At 41.7% G+C, this 15,707-nt stretch overlaps 2 protein-coding genes across 6 annotated transcripts in view; one reads left to right on the top strand and one right to left on the bottom strand.

Moving 5' to 3' along the window:
• The first annotated feature begins 527 nt into the window (after positions 1–527).
• Positions 528–15,707, top strand: part of LOC144088445 (oxysterol-binding protein-related protein 6-like) — a 95,662-nt gene continuing 80,482 nt past the window's right edge. Inside the window, exons 1-6 of one of the 5 annotated variants that reach the window (XM_077618863.1) lie at positions 581–671; positions 10,118–10,222; positions 10,319–10,362; positions 14,655–14,731; positions 15,209–15,349; positions 15,449–15,502. In XM_077618863.1, the coding sequence (XP_077474989.1) occupies positions 10,185–10,222; positions 10,319–10,362; positions 14,655–14,731; positions 15,209–15,349; positions 15,449–15,502 (354 nt within the window). In that variant the 5' untranslated portion in view covers positions 581–671; positions 10,118–10,184. The other 4 variants (XM_077618861.1, XM_077618862.1, XM_077618860.1 and 1 more) reach the window with 4 other exon arrangements.
• Positions 15,643–15,707, bottom strand: part of LOC144089171 (uncharacterized) — a gene marked incomplete at its 5' end in the record, with an annotated part of 10,333 nt that continues 10,268 nt past the window's right edge. The window contains one exon of the mRNA XM_077620095.1: positions 15,643–15,684. Within this exon, the coding sequence (XP_077476221.1) occupies positions 15,643–15,684 (42 nt within the window). The remainder of the gene's footprint in view (positions 15,685–15,707) is intronic.

The raw sequence follows: 15,707 nt of genomic DNA, 5'->3' as shown, positions 1-15,707 counted from the left end.
AATAACAGTTTGATTTAAATTGTCCTACGCTTATATTTTTTTACATTTTATAACGATTTTGCGTGAATCGCATTCACTCTGGAAACACTCCGGAAATGGGACAAGGGTACTACTCATGAAATTGGGTCGACGGAGGTTGGCACCTCGGGAAAATGTATTGAATTTCAAGACACTGTTTCTTTTGTATTTTATCACTAGAATATTTTTTTTCCTCATCAAAATGACAGATTTAAATCTGACTGATTACATGTTTTTTTTTAACCCAAGGTTTATTATAATCGTTTAGTCCTGTACCTGACAAACAATCCAATTCATTAAGAATGCAAGCACAATTAAAAAAATACCAAAATGTAGCAACTTTCATTACAAGAAAAATGAAAACTAATAAGACATACCAAATCAACTCTAAAACTGATCACTGAATTGGTGAAGGAGTAAACAAAATAACAATTCTGAAGAAAACAAACTATAATAACCTTTGTAAGTATGTATGTGTGTCTTGAGTGAATTGCACAAACCAGCCGCAATTATTATTTTTTTTAAATCTGATCCCATGGTGCACTGGTGCGCCTCATTAGTCAAATCCAATCCAACCGCAGCCACAGATTGTGGTCAAGCAGACAAGGGACGTGTGGGAGAGCAAATTTGTTTAGTCGGCTACTGCTTTTCAGGTAAATCTTGACGCCATCTGTTGTTTTCCTTCCGTCGATGGTTTAGTATGCACTTTGCACAAATTCGACCTTTTCAAGATCTCATGAGTGTCTCGTAGCTATTGTCTATAGAATTACCTTTAAGTTTTATTGGGACGGGTTTCACACAACGCTTCAAAATGCACGCTCTTCAGCTGCGTAGGTATAAATGGACTCAATTATGTTTTTGTCAACGACGTCCAGAAATAAGTTGTCCTAAAAATTAATCCAGTTACTACACCCCCCCCCCCCCCCCCTTTGCTTCGCTAATTTCCAATGCGTTTTAATTATTTTTCTCTTTTTTAAATGGGAGGTAGTTTCGATTATTTTTAAAGGGAACCGGTTTGCTTGTATTACTCGCTACCTTGTTGAGCTGACGGCATACAATGAAGTTGTCCGTTTGGTAGAAGTCGACACGTTTCTTTTCCAAAATGTTAAATTTCGCAATGTCACCAGTGGATTTTTTGTCGTCTTTTTAAAAACACACTTCAACAATTGAGATGTTCGTTTTACATACCTGTCAACTTATGTTTTCCCGTATTTTATACTTTTTTGATCATTTAAAATTGTGAACGCCATGTAACTTTTGTACGGGATGTTTTTTAATTACGTTTTTTGTAAAAACCTATCTCGTTTTACCCGTTTCTGTTCTAATCTGGATCGTCTAGGTCACTGGTAGCAGACGAAAACTTCATCACTGACTGCTAATACAGTCATACCTTGAGATACGAGCTTAATGCCATTTTACAAAAAAAATACAATAAAAAAATAAAAAATTTGAGATGAACCATTTTTACCCATGATAAAGTTAAGGATTTTTGCAATGTTTTCATTTGCATAGAATGGGGAAGCATCTGGGCGGCCCGGTGGTGCAAGTGGTTAGCGCTTCGGCCTCACAGTGGGACACTTGGGTTCAAATCCAAGTCGGTCCACCTGTGTAGAGTTTGCATGTTCTCGCCGGGCCTCCATGGGTTTTCTTTGGGTACTGCGGTTTCCTCCCACATTCCAAAGACTTGCATGGTAGACTGATTGCCCCTAGGTATGAGTGTGAGCGTGAATGGTTGTTTGTCTCCTTGTGTCCTGTGATTGGCCACCAATTCAGGGTGTCCCCCGCCCCTGCCCTGACAAAAAAAATTTCACAATAAATATCGTTATCGTTTTAATGCCCAGCTCTAATCTCAAGGCAGAATGTTCCGAATTTTTCTCGTATCTCAAATTTCTTGTATGTTGGAACACTCGTATGTCAAGGTATTACTGTACAGGCATGGCCAAATGTTTTGAGAATAACACAAATGTTACATTTTCACCGTCTGTTCCTAAAGGGATTTAGGTGTTTGCCAGGTAGTTCTATGGTATTATTAGAAGCATTTCACATGTATTTATGTCTAAAATGCCTTTCCTATTTCTGCATCCTCACCCTCTTGCTACTGTGACAACGAAATTTCCCGAATACGGGATGAATAAAGTTATCCAATCCAATAAACAGCTATGTTGAGATTAATGTGAAAAATCTCAATATTTGCAGTGTTGACCCTTCTTTTGCAAGACCTCTTCAATTCTCCCTGGCATGCTGTCAACTAACTTCTAAACCAAATCCTGACTGATGGCTGTCCATTCTTGCATAATCAATGCTTGGACTTTGTCAGAATTTGTGGGTTTCTTATTGTCCGCCCACCTCTTGAGGATTGACCACAAGTTCCCAATGGGATTAAGGTCTGGAGAATCTTAATGTTTTGTTCCCTACACCATTTTGTTATGACCTTTGCTTTATGGCAAGGTGCTCCATCATGCTGGAAAAGGCATTCTTTAGCACCAGATTTCCCCTGGATGGTTGGGAGAAGTTGCTCTCGGAGGATGTTCTGGTACCATTCTTTGTTCATCGCTGTGTTTTTAGGCAAGATTGTGATCAAGCCCACTCCCTTGACTGAAATGCAACCACACACATGAATGGTCTCAGGAGGTTTCACTGTTGGCATGAGACAAGACCGATGATAGCGGTCACATCGTATTTTCCAAAAGGAGATTGACGAGGAAACATGCTTTTGTGGTTTTCCTTCTCTGATCCTCAGCATTAAAATAGAGAACTACCATATGTACTCTCATATAAGCCGCATTTGTTGGACAAAAAATGATTAATGAAACAAGGGTATGGCTTATATGCGCATATAAAGACATGCATGAAACTGCAAGGTGACAAAGATGAAACGCCAAGACGCCTCGGCCGATACGGTCATTTATTTCAAAATAGAGAAAAGATAAACAGATAAAATGCTAAACAAAAAAAAACGTTGCACCCAGAGACCTGGTGAACACTATACCGGTATGGATACACTTCCTGGTTGTTCTTGCGTTACTTCCTTTTTTAAAGGAAATTGTACGTTTGTGATGATGAAATAAAACAAAATTCCGCGTTGATATTTTTTCCATTTTATTTCTTGTTCGAAAGTGACAACTTTTGCAGTAATATGAACCATCAAAAGAAATCGAGATATTTCGACATTAGAAGCATTTTGGCCGCCACAACATTTTAACTTCTGGTAAGAAAATTGTAAATCATTATAAAGCATCAGGTTCTCATCAACTATAGACTTATTTCTTTTTTCAAATTGAGTAATTTGATATTTTGCAGTTACAAAGACAGGCATATAACTTCCTTATTATATTGACCCTAATGTGCTTTTGATTCATACAGTATCTCAGAAATACCACGTGCAATGATTTTTCTTTAGATTATCCCTTCAAAGGAACACATTTGAACTCTCTGTTAAACCATGAATATGGAGGTGAAAATCCTGAATCAGTGGGTGGCTTGTACGCTAGAAATTGTAAAATTCCATAATTTTAAGGAAGTTTTAAGGGTGCGGCTTATGCGAGTAAATACGGTAGTCTAAAAATAATTTTTAAAAGATGGGAAAAGTTTTTCTGTACAGACGCTCCCCACCTTACGAACATTCAACTTACGAACAACGGTACATACGAACATGTCTGCAAATTGCGTTTAAGTCCAAAAATGTTCGCAAGTCCAATTTTGTATTTCGCGCCTTTTTCGGAGTAGTACTTCTTTCCGCCGCTAATACCGACGCCTGGCGCTGTGAGAGCTCAGCTCACCCAGCATCTACCTTCTTCTTCGTTGCAATGCGGAAGTGCGTGAATGTATCTCCAGTGTGCAAAGAACCTTTTTCATTTGTATCATTAAATATCTCATGCATCCAATATTGAATATGGTTGGTAAAAAGCTAAAGGCTTCTATTGAGGGAGTTGCAAGGAAGAGGCAAGCCATTTCATTTGAAACGAGTGGCAATAATAACGAAGCTTGATGCACGTGAGAGTGGTGAGCGTTTCACGGGCATTGAATCGTTCGACCGTCAGTACCATTTATAAGCAGAAAGATCGAGCAGCAGGACCCAAATATTGAACGTTGCACAAAGTTTGCAAATCAATTGAATGATGCCATACAGTGCTACCGCATCATTTATGATGAAAAAAATAAGAAAACTGTGCAATCGTCATTAGGTCGCTTCTTTTGGCCAGTTTCTAATACATAAATCTCTCTCTCTCTCTACAGTACTGTACATATTCTCTCCATTTTATTAAAAAAAAATTCAGTACAAACCAATGTGTGTTACTTATACAAGCCTTAAACATACAAATGCACTTGTATAAACCTTCAATATACTTATATCGGCCTGAAACATAAATTATAATACAAAATATAGCACTGAATCAACTTACAAACAAATTCAACTTATGAACAATCGCTCGGAACCAATACGTTCGTAAGTAGGGGAGCGTCTGTACTGTAATAGCTCAGAATATTGGAACCATTAAGTAAACAAAAACATGTATAATTCTCTAAGCATTATCTTTGAATGTTAAACTACTAGAATTTACTATTGTTCAAAGACAAATGACATGTATTAGAATGTACTTACGCCATGCATAGATGACTCACATTTTACTCACATTTTAGCCGCCCACCCGTATAAGCCACACCCTTAAAATTGCCTTAATGTTTTGATTTTAATTTCTCGGTTGTAAGTCGCCCTCCTGATTCCCAATTTTCACCTCCATACTCATAGTTTTAATAGGGAGTACAAATATGTTATTTTGAAGTAAATATCTTAAGAAAAATCATCCCAAGTGTTTTTTTTCTGAGATACTGTATGAATCAAAAGCATATTGTTAGGGTCAATATTATATGCCTGTCTTTGTAAATGCAAAGTATCAAATTATTCAATTTGAAAAAAGAAATAAGTACGGTGGTACCTCGAGATATGAGCTTAATTTGTTCCGGGACTGAGCTCATATATCGATTTTCTCGTAACTCAAACGAACGTTTCCCATTGAAATGAACTAAAAACAAATTAATTTGTTCCAACCCTCTGAAAAAACACCAAAAACAGGATATTGGATTGGAAAAAATGTTTTGTTTGTTCTAATTGGCCATCTATTAACAAAGTAACACATAACTAGTGGTTTAATATTACTAAAATGTGTTTAACAGTACTAAAATTATACGGATTTCGAAGGGGGGAAAGAGAGAGAGACAGAGGGGTGGGGGGTGGTGGCTTTTTGCACGGCAACCCACTCGTAACAAAACAAACAAATTTAAATGAACTTGGATTACAATGCAGACACTCAAAAATAAGTGTAATCGAACCTAACACTGAACTTAATTCTAATTTTGTTTGACATTTTGATACCTTTCTTCTCCCGGGTTGGCTCTTTTTGCCCGCCTCCACACTGACTTTCAGTTAATATCGAGGGTTGTTTGAGTTTGTATTCCCTTCAAAATATCCCCAAAATGATGCACACAAAACGTCCTCCCAATAGGATAACGCACGAGCACTTGCCAACGAGAAGTTGCATACACCATTCGCACTGACTAACGGGGAAAAAACACTGGAAAAAATGCAACGCTCCGCCCAGTGCTCGCAGAGATATTACAAAGAGGGAGTTGCAACCAGAGACATTACATGAGGGAGTTGCAGGTAGAGAGACAGTGCCCATGATGTTCTTATGAGCAGCATCTCTCGTCCGCTGTCTGCCCATATATCAAAATTTGTCTCATATCTCAAGATAAATATTTACCTGAAATTTTACTCGTATCTTGAATTGCTCGTATGTCGAGGTACCACTGTATATCTCTGAGAACCTGATGCTTTCTAATTACAGAAATTACAACTTTCTTGCCAGAAGTTTAAGATATTGTGGCAGCCATATTGCTTATGTCAAAATATCTCAATTCTTTCAATGTTTCCTATTACTCCAATAGTTGTCTCTTTCGAACAATAAAATAAAACAAAAAAAATCAAAGTGGAATTTTGTTTTATTTCAAAATCAAGGCAACTCGCATCTGGCCAGTCAGAGCATGTTTTTTACTAGGTTTAGATGGCAGCGCCCTAGGTAAGATTGCTGTCCCCAGGACCTCGAGCGAGCGGTGACGGGAACGTGAGTTTTTTTTTTTCACGTTTTTTGTTTTGCTTGAAATTCATTCATCGACGTCAAAATTTTGTTTAGATTTTATCTGTTTATCTTGCATTCTCTTGCGTCATGAGATCATTACGTCATCGTGCCATGACGGCGTCAACTTGCAGTTTCGTGCATGTCGTGTTGTGCGCATATAAGCCGTACCCTCGATTCAGTCATTTTTTTTTGTCCTACAAAAGCGGCTTATATCAGAGTAAATATGGTAGATGCAGTCTGAACCCCTTGTTCCCTGCACTTTTTCACATCACGGAGATAAAATGTAGACCAACAGAATTTAAACACATTGCACTGAAGACTGTACCTGCATAATATCCATTTTGTGTATTTTGTTTACAATTTTGTGACCCATAAGTAGAGAGGGATGTCATATTTAATTACGTCAAAAATTTCCTCAATGTTCTCCAGTATGTGAAGTGTCACACCAGAGGAGATGAAACTCTAGTTCGGACATTAAACATGCTATAGAGTCACCCCCTTCCCTCACCTGGCTGGATCTGCCTGTCCCTCACCCCCCCATATACCCCACTCCGGAGGCAAATAAAGACAATAAATACATGGCCTGAGGACACCCTTTCTCAGCTGCAGGACTGTTTATCCCACGCCATTTGGGAACTTTTTGAACACCACAACCTCCAGGACTACACAGACACTGTACGTTCCGATATCAAAAACTGTATGGGCACTGTTACTGTTAATAAACGTATCTGGGTTTTTCCTAACCAAAAACCCTGGATGACCAGTGAGACACAGGCACTCATTAAACGCTGTAACACTGCCTTCAGGTCAGGGGACAAGTTACAATACAGCGCTGCCAGAGCAGACCTGAAGAGAGGCATTAAGAAGGCTAAGGCAGCATACACAATGAAAATTGAGGAGCACTTCACAGAAAATAACCCAAAGAAGATGTGGCAGGGAATATGACACATTACCAATTACAATGACAATAATAAGGTGTCTGTTAACACAGATGCCTTACTATCAGAGGAACTGAACCATTTCCTTGCCCGCTTTGAGATTGACAAATCAGATTCAATCTCAACACATCCACCACCTTGCAGCAGTACGCTGAAGCTTCAGGAACATGAAATGAGACTGGTACTGCGGACTGTGAACACCAGTAAGGCTGCTGACCCTGACAGAGTACCTGGCTCAAAGCCTGTGCTGACAGCTGACTCACCAAGATTTTCAATTGTTCCCTGCCACAATCCATCATTCCCTCCTGCCTGAAATCTCCCACCATTATCCCTGTCCCTAAAAAGCCAACAATTGACAGCCTGAATGATTACAGACCTGTTGCACTTATGCCTGTGATCATGAAGTGCTTTGAAAAGTTGGTCGCCCGCCACATCAGGGACACACTATCTCCCTCAGTTGACCCTCACTAGTTCTCTTATAGAGCAAACGGGTCCCCTGAAGAAGCCATCGCCATAGCTCCACCTGGACCACCGGGGGAACAATGTGAGGATCCTTTTCATTGACTATAGCCCAGCCTTCAACGCTATAATACCGAACATTATGGATGAGTCTCCCACCTTGGACTATCCCCTTCCATCTGCTGCTGGATTAAGAATTTCTTAATCAACTGTCTACAAACTGTTAGACTTGCTCCCCACCTCTCTTCCTCCATTACACTGAGCATAGGCTCTCCTCAAGGTTGTTCACTGAGTCCTCTCCTATACTCCCTGTACACACAACTGTATACCGACCCACCACTCTAACTCCATCAGATTTGCCGATGACACCACTGTGGTTGGACTCATCTCAGGAGGGGTTGAGTCTGCCTCCAGAGATGAGATCAACAAACTGTCTTTGTGGTGTTTGGTGAACAACCTCGCACTGAACACCACAAAAACAAAAGAAATAATCCTGAACTTTCGCAAACGCAGGACAGATCTGGCCCCCCATAAATGGATTATGCGTAGAGGGTCCAGTCCTTCAAATTCCTGGGGGTCCACGTCATGGACAAGCTCTCCTGGTCTACCAAACCACGGCAGTAGTGAAGCAGACCCAGACGCGACTCTATTTCCTGAGAGTACTCGGGAGGAACAATTTGGACACTAAGCTTCTGGTAACCTTCTATAGAGCCACTGTGGAGAGCAACCTGACATACTGCATTACATTGTGGTACGCTGGAAGCATGGTAGCAGGCAGAAAAGCCATGCAGAGAGTGATCAACACCGCCCAGAAGATCATCGGCTGCTCTCTGCCCTCACTGGATGATATTGCCAGCCCTCGCTACCTCAGCCGTGCCGTGGACATTGTCAGGGACCCTTACCACCCTAGTCATAACCTGTTCCAGCTGCTGCCTTGTGGCAGACGCTGCAGGTCTCACAAAACACGGACAAATTGACTTGGGGACAGTTTTTTTTCCCACAGCCATCCGGACTTGCGTTAGCACGACACACAATCCCTTCCGTGCAATAACTTTGGGGTGTGCAATATTTTACAATATTCCAAAAACACACACTTGTGGAGTATGACCACTAATTTTGTTATACGCAGTTGTGTATAATGACGATAAAGGCTTTTGACTTTGACTTGAATGTTTGTTCTGTCAAGTCAAAATTCCCAGAACAGTTTACATTTACTTTGTTTACAAGTCTACTTATTTAATCAAACTAGAGAAACTCCTCGTGAGAAAGCACCTAATTTTTTAAGGCTGTGCCATGCATCAAGGTTGCCTGACGGCATGTAAAATGAGACACTTATCAGGCTTCTAATGGGCCATATCATCAATCACACCAAGAGTGTATCATCTACACTGCTAGGATGTCATGAAGTTGTTTTGTTGCTAATTTTTACATAATGTTAACCACACATTTTCTTTCAAGAGCTCCAAGTAATATTGGGAGGGAAAAAAAAGTCAGTGACAAGAATTATTTTTACATGTGATTTGGTAGTTGTCGAGAGTCCGCCGACGTAAACTTTTTGGGACTTAAGGTCGGTGTGAAACATTAGACATTAAAATGCTTGTTTTGTGTTTTAGTACTGTTGATAAAACTTTGATGTGAATGACTTTATATTCTTAATATAGTCAACAGAGCTTTGAATTTTAAGTGGGTGGTATGTCTTTAGCCGTGTTGGAACAAACGCCAAGATGCATGACGGTACATAACGCTGAGCTTCCAACTTCTCCGGAATTTCTAGAGTTTACTATGGACAAGTAATGCAAACTCTGGGACTCCTGACAACCTCCCTAAACTCTGGAAATAATTGAATACAATAAAAAGTCGCTTACATTTCTTTTGAACCGACAGTTTCGGAAAAGTACCAAATTACAGTTACAAGTTTTAACGAATGATTCGTCTTTGGCGACTTCAGCGTGACCAGCGATTCGGAATCAATTGCAAAGGTATTCTGTATCACTTTAACATTTTCGTTTTTATGATCTTTGATTAATTAATAGCAGAAATAGCGATAAGTGTAGTCACGTTAACTGAGGGAAGATCAACAATTTTTGTCATATCGCCCAGGCCTAGATTTGTGAAACACATGCTTGAGAGTCCTCATAGCTCTAATGTGACCCAATCACAATCAGTGGCAGTTTGACAGAGTAGGCCGCATTTTACTAGAATGGGTTATTAATAGACACACACAACTGTTTAAAATAAAGCATTGCAATGGCAAGTGTGGATAACACATAGCGTAGAGGCTTTTCAAGGTGGAAATAAAAAACGTACTTGCAGTGCTCGAGCTTATCCCAGACAACTATGCACCGGCAGGGTAAACCCTGAATTGGTGGCCAGCCAAATAACTATTTTTAAAATGAATATTGTAACATAATGTCCCAATGAGGAATGTGATTTGTATTCGAGTAGCAGCATTAAGAACTCCTACTATAGGAATAGCTTATCTCGCAAGATTCAAGTAGGGAGTCATTTATAATCCACTTATATCTTGTGGTGCTAACTTATTTTGTTCCCCTGATGACAAAGCAGGCATGCCTGTTGGGTGAGGTGAAGTTATCTACTTTCAGCCCCACCCAGATACCTGCTACTCTGTGAAATGCACCTGTCTAGCAAGCACATACCCAAAGGCCCAAGGTGTGGCCTTGTATTTCCTGTTGCATTAAGGAAAGCTGTCGGACAACACATCTTAAATTTGTCGAGGCATTATTTTTCTTTTTCTTTTTTCCAAAGTGGAAAAGCTGGGAAATTTGTTTGGAGCACAGATCTACACACAGGTGTGTTTAAGTTCATTTATTTAATCTTCAATCATTTTAAGGATAAACTCAATGTTAACTGTTTTTAAAAAATCTGTTTCCAAAAATACTATATTTGGAAATATGATTTACATAACATTGATCTATTGATTAAAACATGTATACAAAATGAATGCTAAAATTATGGAATGTGTTTTCAAAAGACAACACCAAGACTGAGATGTTATGATTCTGCCCTAAGACTATTGAAATAAATGGGATAGAGCATGTAATGCAATCTCCCCTGACAAGTTTGCAGTTCACTTTTCAGTTTTTTTGCCGCGTGTGCGTGTGTGCGTGTGTGCGTGTGTGCGTGTGTGCGTGTGTGCGTGTGTGCGTGTGTGCGTGCGTGTGTGCGTGTGTGCGTGCGTGCGTGTGTGCGTGCGTGCGTGTGTGCGTGCGTGCGTGCGTGCGTGCGTGCGTGTGTGCGTGTGTGCGTGTGTGCGTGTGTGCGTGTGTGCGTGTGTGCGTGTGTGCGTGTGTGCGTGTGTGCGTGTGTGCGTGTGTGCGTGTGTGCGTGTGTGCGTGTGTGCGTGTGTGCGTGTGTGCGTGTGTGCGTGTGTGCGTGTGTGCGTGTGTGCGTGTGTGCGTGTGTGCGTGTGTGCGTGTGTGCGTGTGTGCGTGTGTGCGTGTGTGCGTGTGTGCGTGTGTGCGTGTGTGCGTGTGTGCGTGTGTGCGTGTGTGCGTGTGTGCGTGTGTGCGTGTGTGCGTGTGTGCGTGTGTGCGTGTGTGCGTGTGTGCGTGTGTGCGTGTGTGCGTGTGTGCGTGTGTGCGTGTGTGCGTGTGTGCGTGTGTGCGTGTGTGCGTGTGTGCGTCTCTCTCGCTCGGACAGTGGTGTGCTGTGAGGGCCTTCTCTGCTGGCCTAAGAAATATCTGAATCACAGACTGATGTTAATTATATTTAGTCCATGAATACTTATTAAATAATTCCAAATTGTCTGTTAGCTTCCTTTTCATTGCTTTTCCCCCTGGTTGCACTCCTTCCAGATGTGTGTTTCCATATTGAAGCATTTAACCAATCACATTTCAGCCAATATTTGTTGCCAGGGTCAAATCTGCCTCAAGGCCTTCACAATCAGTTCTGCAGGCTCTGCTGCATTAAACATGCGTCGATAAGACTGTTGCAATAACCAATCAGAATTCGATCTGGTGACACCAATGCCTTCTCGCAGGCGTCAGGATACACCAAGGCCTTCTCGCAGGCGTAGGGATACGTCATTGCCTTCTCGCAGGCGTAGGGATACGTCATTGCCTTCTCGCAGGCGTAGGGATACGTCATTGCCTTCTCGCAGGCGTAGGGATACGTCATTGCCTTCTCGCAGGCGTAGGGATACGTCATTGCCTTCTCGCAGGCGTAGGGATACGTCATTGCCTTCTCGCAGGCGTAGGGATACGTCATTGCCTTCTCGCAGGCGTAGGGATACGTCATTGCCTTCTCGCAGGCGTAGGGATACGTCATTGCCTTCTCGCAGGCGTAGGGATACGTCATTGCCTTCTCGCAGGCGTAGGGATACGTCATTGCCTTCTCGCAGGCGTAGGGATACGTCATTGCCTTCTCGCAGGCGTAGGGATACGTCATTGCCTTCTCGCAGGCGTAGGGATACGTCATTGCCTTCTCGCAGGCGTAGGGATACGTCATTGCCTTCTCGCAGGCGTAGGGATACGTCATTGCCTTCTCGCAGGCGTAGGGATACGTCATTGCCTTCTCGCAGGCGTAGGGATACGTCATTGCCTTCTCGCAGGCGTAGGGATACGTCATTGCCTTCTCGCAGGCGTAGGGATACGTCATTGCCTTCTCGCAGGCGTAGGGATACGTCATTGCCTTCTCGCAGGCGTAGGGATACGTCATTGCCTTCTCGCAGGCGTAGGGATACGTCATTGCCTTCTCGCAGGCGTAGGGATACGTCATTGCCTTCTCGCAGGCGTAGGGATACGTCATTGCCTTCTCGCAGGCGTAGGGATACGTCATTGCCTTCTCGCAGGCGTAGGGATACGTCATTGCCTTCTCGCAGGCGTAGGGATACGTCATTGCCTTCTCGCAGGCGTAGGGATACGTCATTGCCTTCTCGCAGGCGTAGGGATACGTCATTGCCTTCTCGCAGGCGTAGGGATACGTCATTGCCTTCTCGCAGGCGTAGGGATACGTCATTGCCTTCTCGCAGGCGTAGGGATACGTCATTGCCTTCTCGCAGGCGTAGGGATACGTCATTGCCTTCTCGCAGGCGTAGGGATACGTCATTGCCTTCTCGCAGGCGTAGGGATACGTCATTGCCTTCTCGCAGGCGTAGGGATACGTCATTGCCTTCTCGCAGGCGTAGGGATACGTCATTGCCTTCTCGCAGGCGTAGGGATACGTCATTGCCTTCTCGCAGGCGTAGGGATACGTCATTGCCTTCTCGCAGGCGTAGGGATACGTCATTGCCTTCTCGCAGGCGTAGGGATACGTCATTGCCTTCTCGCAGGCGTAGGGATACGTCATTGCCTTCTCGCAGGCGTAGGGATACGTCATTGCCTTCTCGCAGGCGTAGGGATACGTCATTGCCTTCTCGCAGGCGTAGGGATACGTCATTGCCTTCTCGCAGGCGTAGGGATACGTCATTGCCTTCTCGCAGGCGTAGGGATACGTCATCGCTTTCACCAACTATGATTGGCTAGTGTTAGAGTGGACTAGCCAGAGCTACCAAACTGTATCTGTAGCTGCAGAAGTAAACATATTGTTGTGTTGATTTAATAGTGGTTTTGTCAACTCGCAATGGCTGAAGGAGGAGAAGAAATTGATTTTTTTTGCACATTTACTGTCAAAGCCATTTTCAAGATGGACTTTTCAAGAAAAAAAAAGCTGGAAATCATTAAGAAAGGTCGGATAACTCCAAAGCAAGCAAGCCTGTCACGACCGTGAACGAACATTTTCAGCACTAAATCGAGTAAAAATACGACAGGATAGGCTCGACTTTCAGCATTCGATGGCGATAGAAAAGGAGGAAAGAAAGGAGGATTGATAGTGTACAGGTAAAAAGGATTTTTGGTGAGTAAAATATGGCTATATTCCTTAATAATATTTCAATTGTATAATGTTATTATTGATGATTTTTTATGTGTCGCAAACTGTAGCTGCAGTAGAGGTTTTATAGCCATAAAATAGTGTTTGAGGGTTGGATTGATTCCGACAGCTAAAGGCATCGCTAGAAAAATCACGGACCGCCGCTGCGTTTGGAGAAGCAGGACATTCGTCGAAAGCTGCGGTGGAATACATGAACCTCTTTGCCTTGGTTATTGCACAAGAAAGTTTAAATTTTGTGTACGTAAGATTAAAACTTTTTAGTTTGTGTATAGGAATCTAAGTTCATTTAAGTTAAATTTAACATTTATGTTACGTTACGAGTGCATCGTCAGGTACTCTCATTCTCGTTGTATAAAATAACGCCTCATTTTATTATTAAACATCATAACCACTAGTTATTTGTTACTCTGTTAGTAGATGGTGAATTACAACCTATATTTTTTTCCATTGTAACTTCCTGTTTTTTGGTGTTTTTTTTTCACTAGAGTTTGGGAACGAATTAATTTGTATTTAGTTCATTTATATGGTAACCGTTGATCTGAGATACGAGTAAATTAACAAATTAGCTCAGTCCCTGAACGCACTAAGCTCGTATCTGAAGCTACCACTGTAATGACAAAACATGACAATAACAGATTGGTTTAAATTGTACTACGTTATTATTATTATTTTTTATATTGAATTTGCGTGAATCGCATTAACTCCGGAAATGGGACAGGGGTATTCCTGAAATGGGGTCGACGGAGATTGGCAGCCTACTTAAATGACGCAGGACACTTCGGAGGCGTTTTAAATGGCGATTCAAAATCCAAACATTACTGGAATAGGCACAGGGTAGTCTTTCTTTGCGCGATGCGACATGGAAGACGGTGTCCTTCTCGGCCGTTTGTATTATTCTGCACATGATTCTTCTACGGTGAAATTTTGCTTATTCTGTGCTCAGTGCCACCCATTTCAGCGCCGTAGAAGCAACATCCTGACTTCCATTTTTCATCTGTCTTCCGCTTACGAGTTTCAGCATGAATTTTGCCTTTTTTTAAAATGAATTAACATAAAATAATGTGACGCTGCCGTGAATATTGAAGTGGTGAAGGATCACAGTATTGAGTTTTTGCAAGATTTTGTTTTCATGATTCATGTTTTCAGGGTGTCACTAGAGACATAAATATCCTAAATGTAATTTAATTAATTTGTTGCTTTTCACCCTCCCCAGTTCAGTTAGTGGACCGTGACACACAGCCAGTCCTCAAAGTCTCGCCACACTCGACATTACTCCCAATGGATCCTCAGGTGTGCCCGCCCCCTCTCATTAACAGTCAATCATTATCAGTTCTTGACAAATCTCCAGCCAGTATATATAATCCTGGCCACTGTAGGAGTAGCAGCGCTGGCTCCTTCAAACATTCGAAGCAGGTAATTCAACTGAAAAATCTGGTTGCCAATTCTCATAGATTCCCAACTCAATTTTTAGATTGCCTGATACATTAGAATGTTGCTGATAATTGTCATGGAAAATAATTTTGACTATTGTTCTGAGAGTTCAGGCTTAAATTAAGGTCTGCATTTAACATATTCAAAAGTAAAATATTGTGGTAATTAGAAAATGGGGAATAAAAAGGTGTCATCCTCCGGTCTTTGGCCTTTTTAAAACTATTACTTCATTCAGCTTTTTACCACACCTCCACACACCTACTTTTACATTACCTTGCTATTTATTATTTTGTGCTGTGATTAATTGGGTTAAAAATGCATATGTATTTCATGCAGTCACGTAACTGGGAAGTGATGGAGGACTTGCAGCATCTCGAAAGATCTGTCCCTGGCTCCTCTCAAGACCAAAGTATTCCTGGAATATGCGAGGGATATTTGATGAAGAGAAGGAAATACCCACTAAAGGGCTGGCACAAGGTTTGAACAGCTTTGTAATAGTATGACCCCCACATTAACATTGTCAGAAAAATTTCATGGTTATTTTGGAAACTGTCTTATTTATTTTTTTTATTTTAGAGGTACTTCATGTTGGAAAAGGGCATTCTGAAGTATTCGAAGTCACAGCAAGATGTAAGTCATTAATTTACTGTGCATTAAGTGGTACTGTTCCGTTATGTGCACAAGTCAACTTTAGATTGGCTCTATTGTGGATAAACAGACAAAATTATAAAATATGTTTGCTAGTGCGCTAGACTGATACAAAACAAGCATTAGTGTTCTAGAAGCAAGGGGCCCGGCTTTGCCGGTCCCACCTGCTTGTTTAGAACCAAAAGAC

This window comes from Stigmatopora argus, chromosome 14, assembly GCF_051989625.1.
Source record: "Stigmatopora argus isolate UIUO_Sarg chromosome 14, RoL_Sarg_1.0, whole genome shotgun sequence".
NCBI lineage: Eukaryota > Metazoa > Chordata > Actinopteri > Syngnathiformes > Syngnathidae > Stigmatopora > Stigmatopora argus.
Note: the sequence above shows the minus strand (reverse complement) of the source record. Positions and strands in the feature narration are given on the sequence as shown.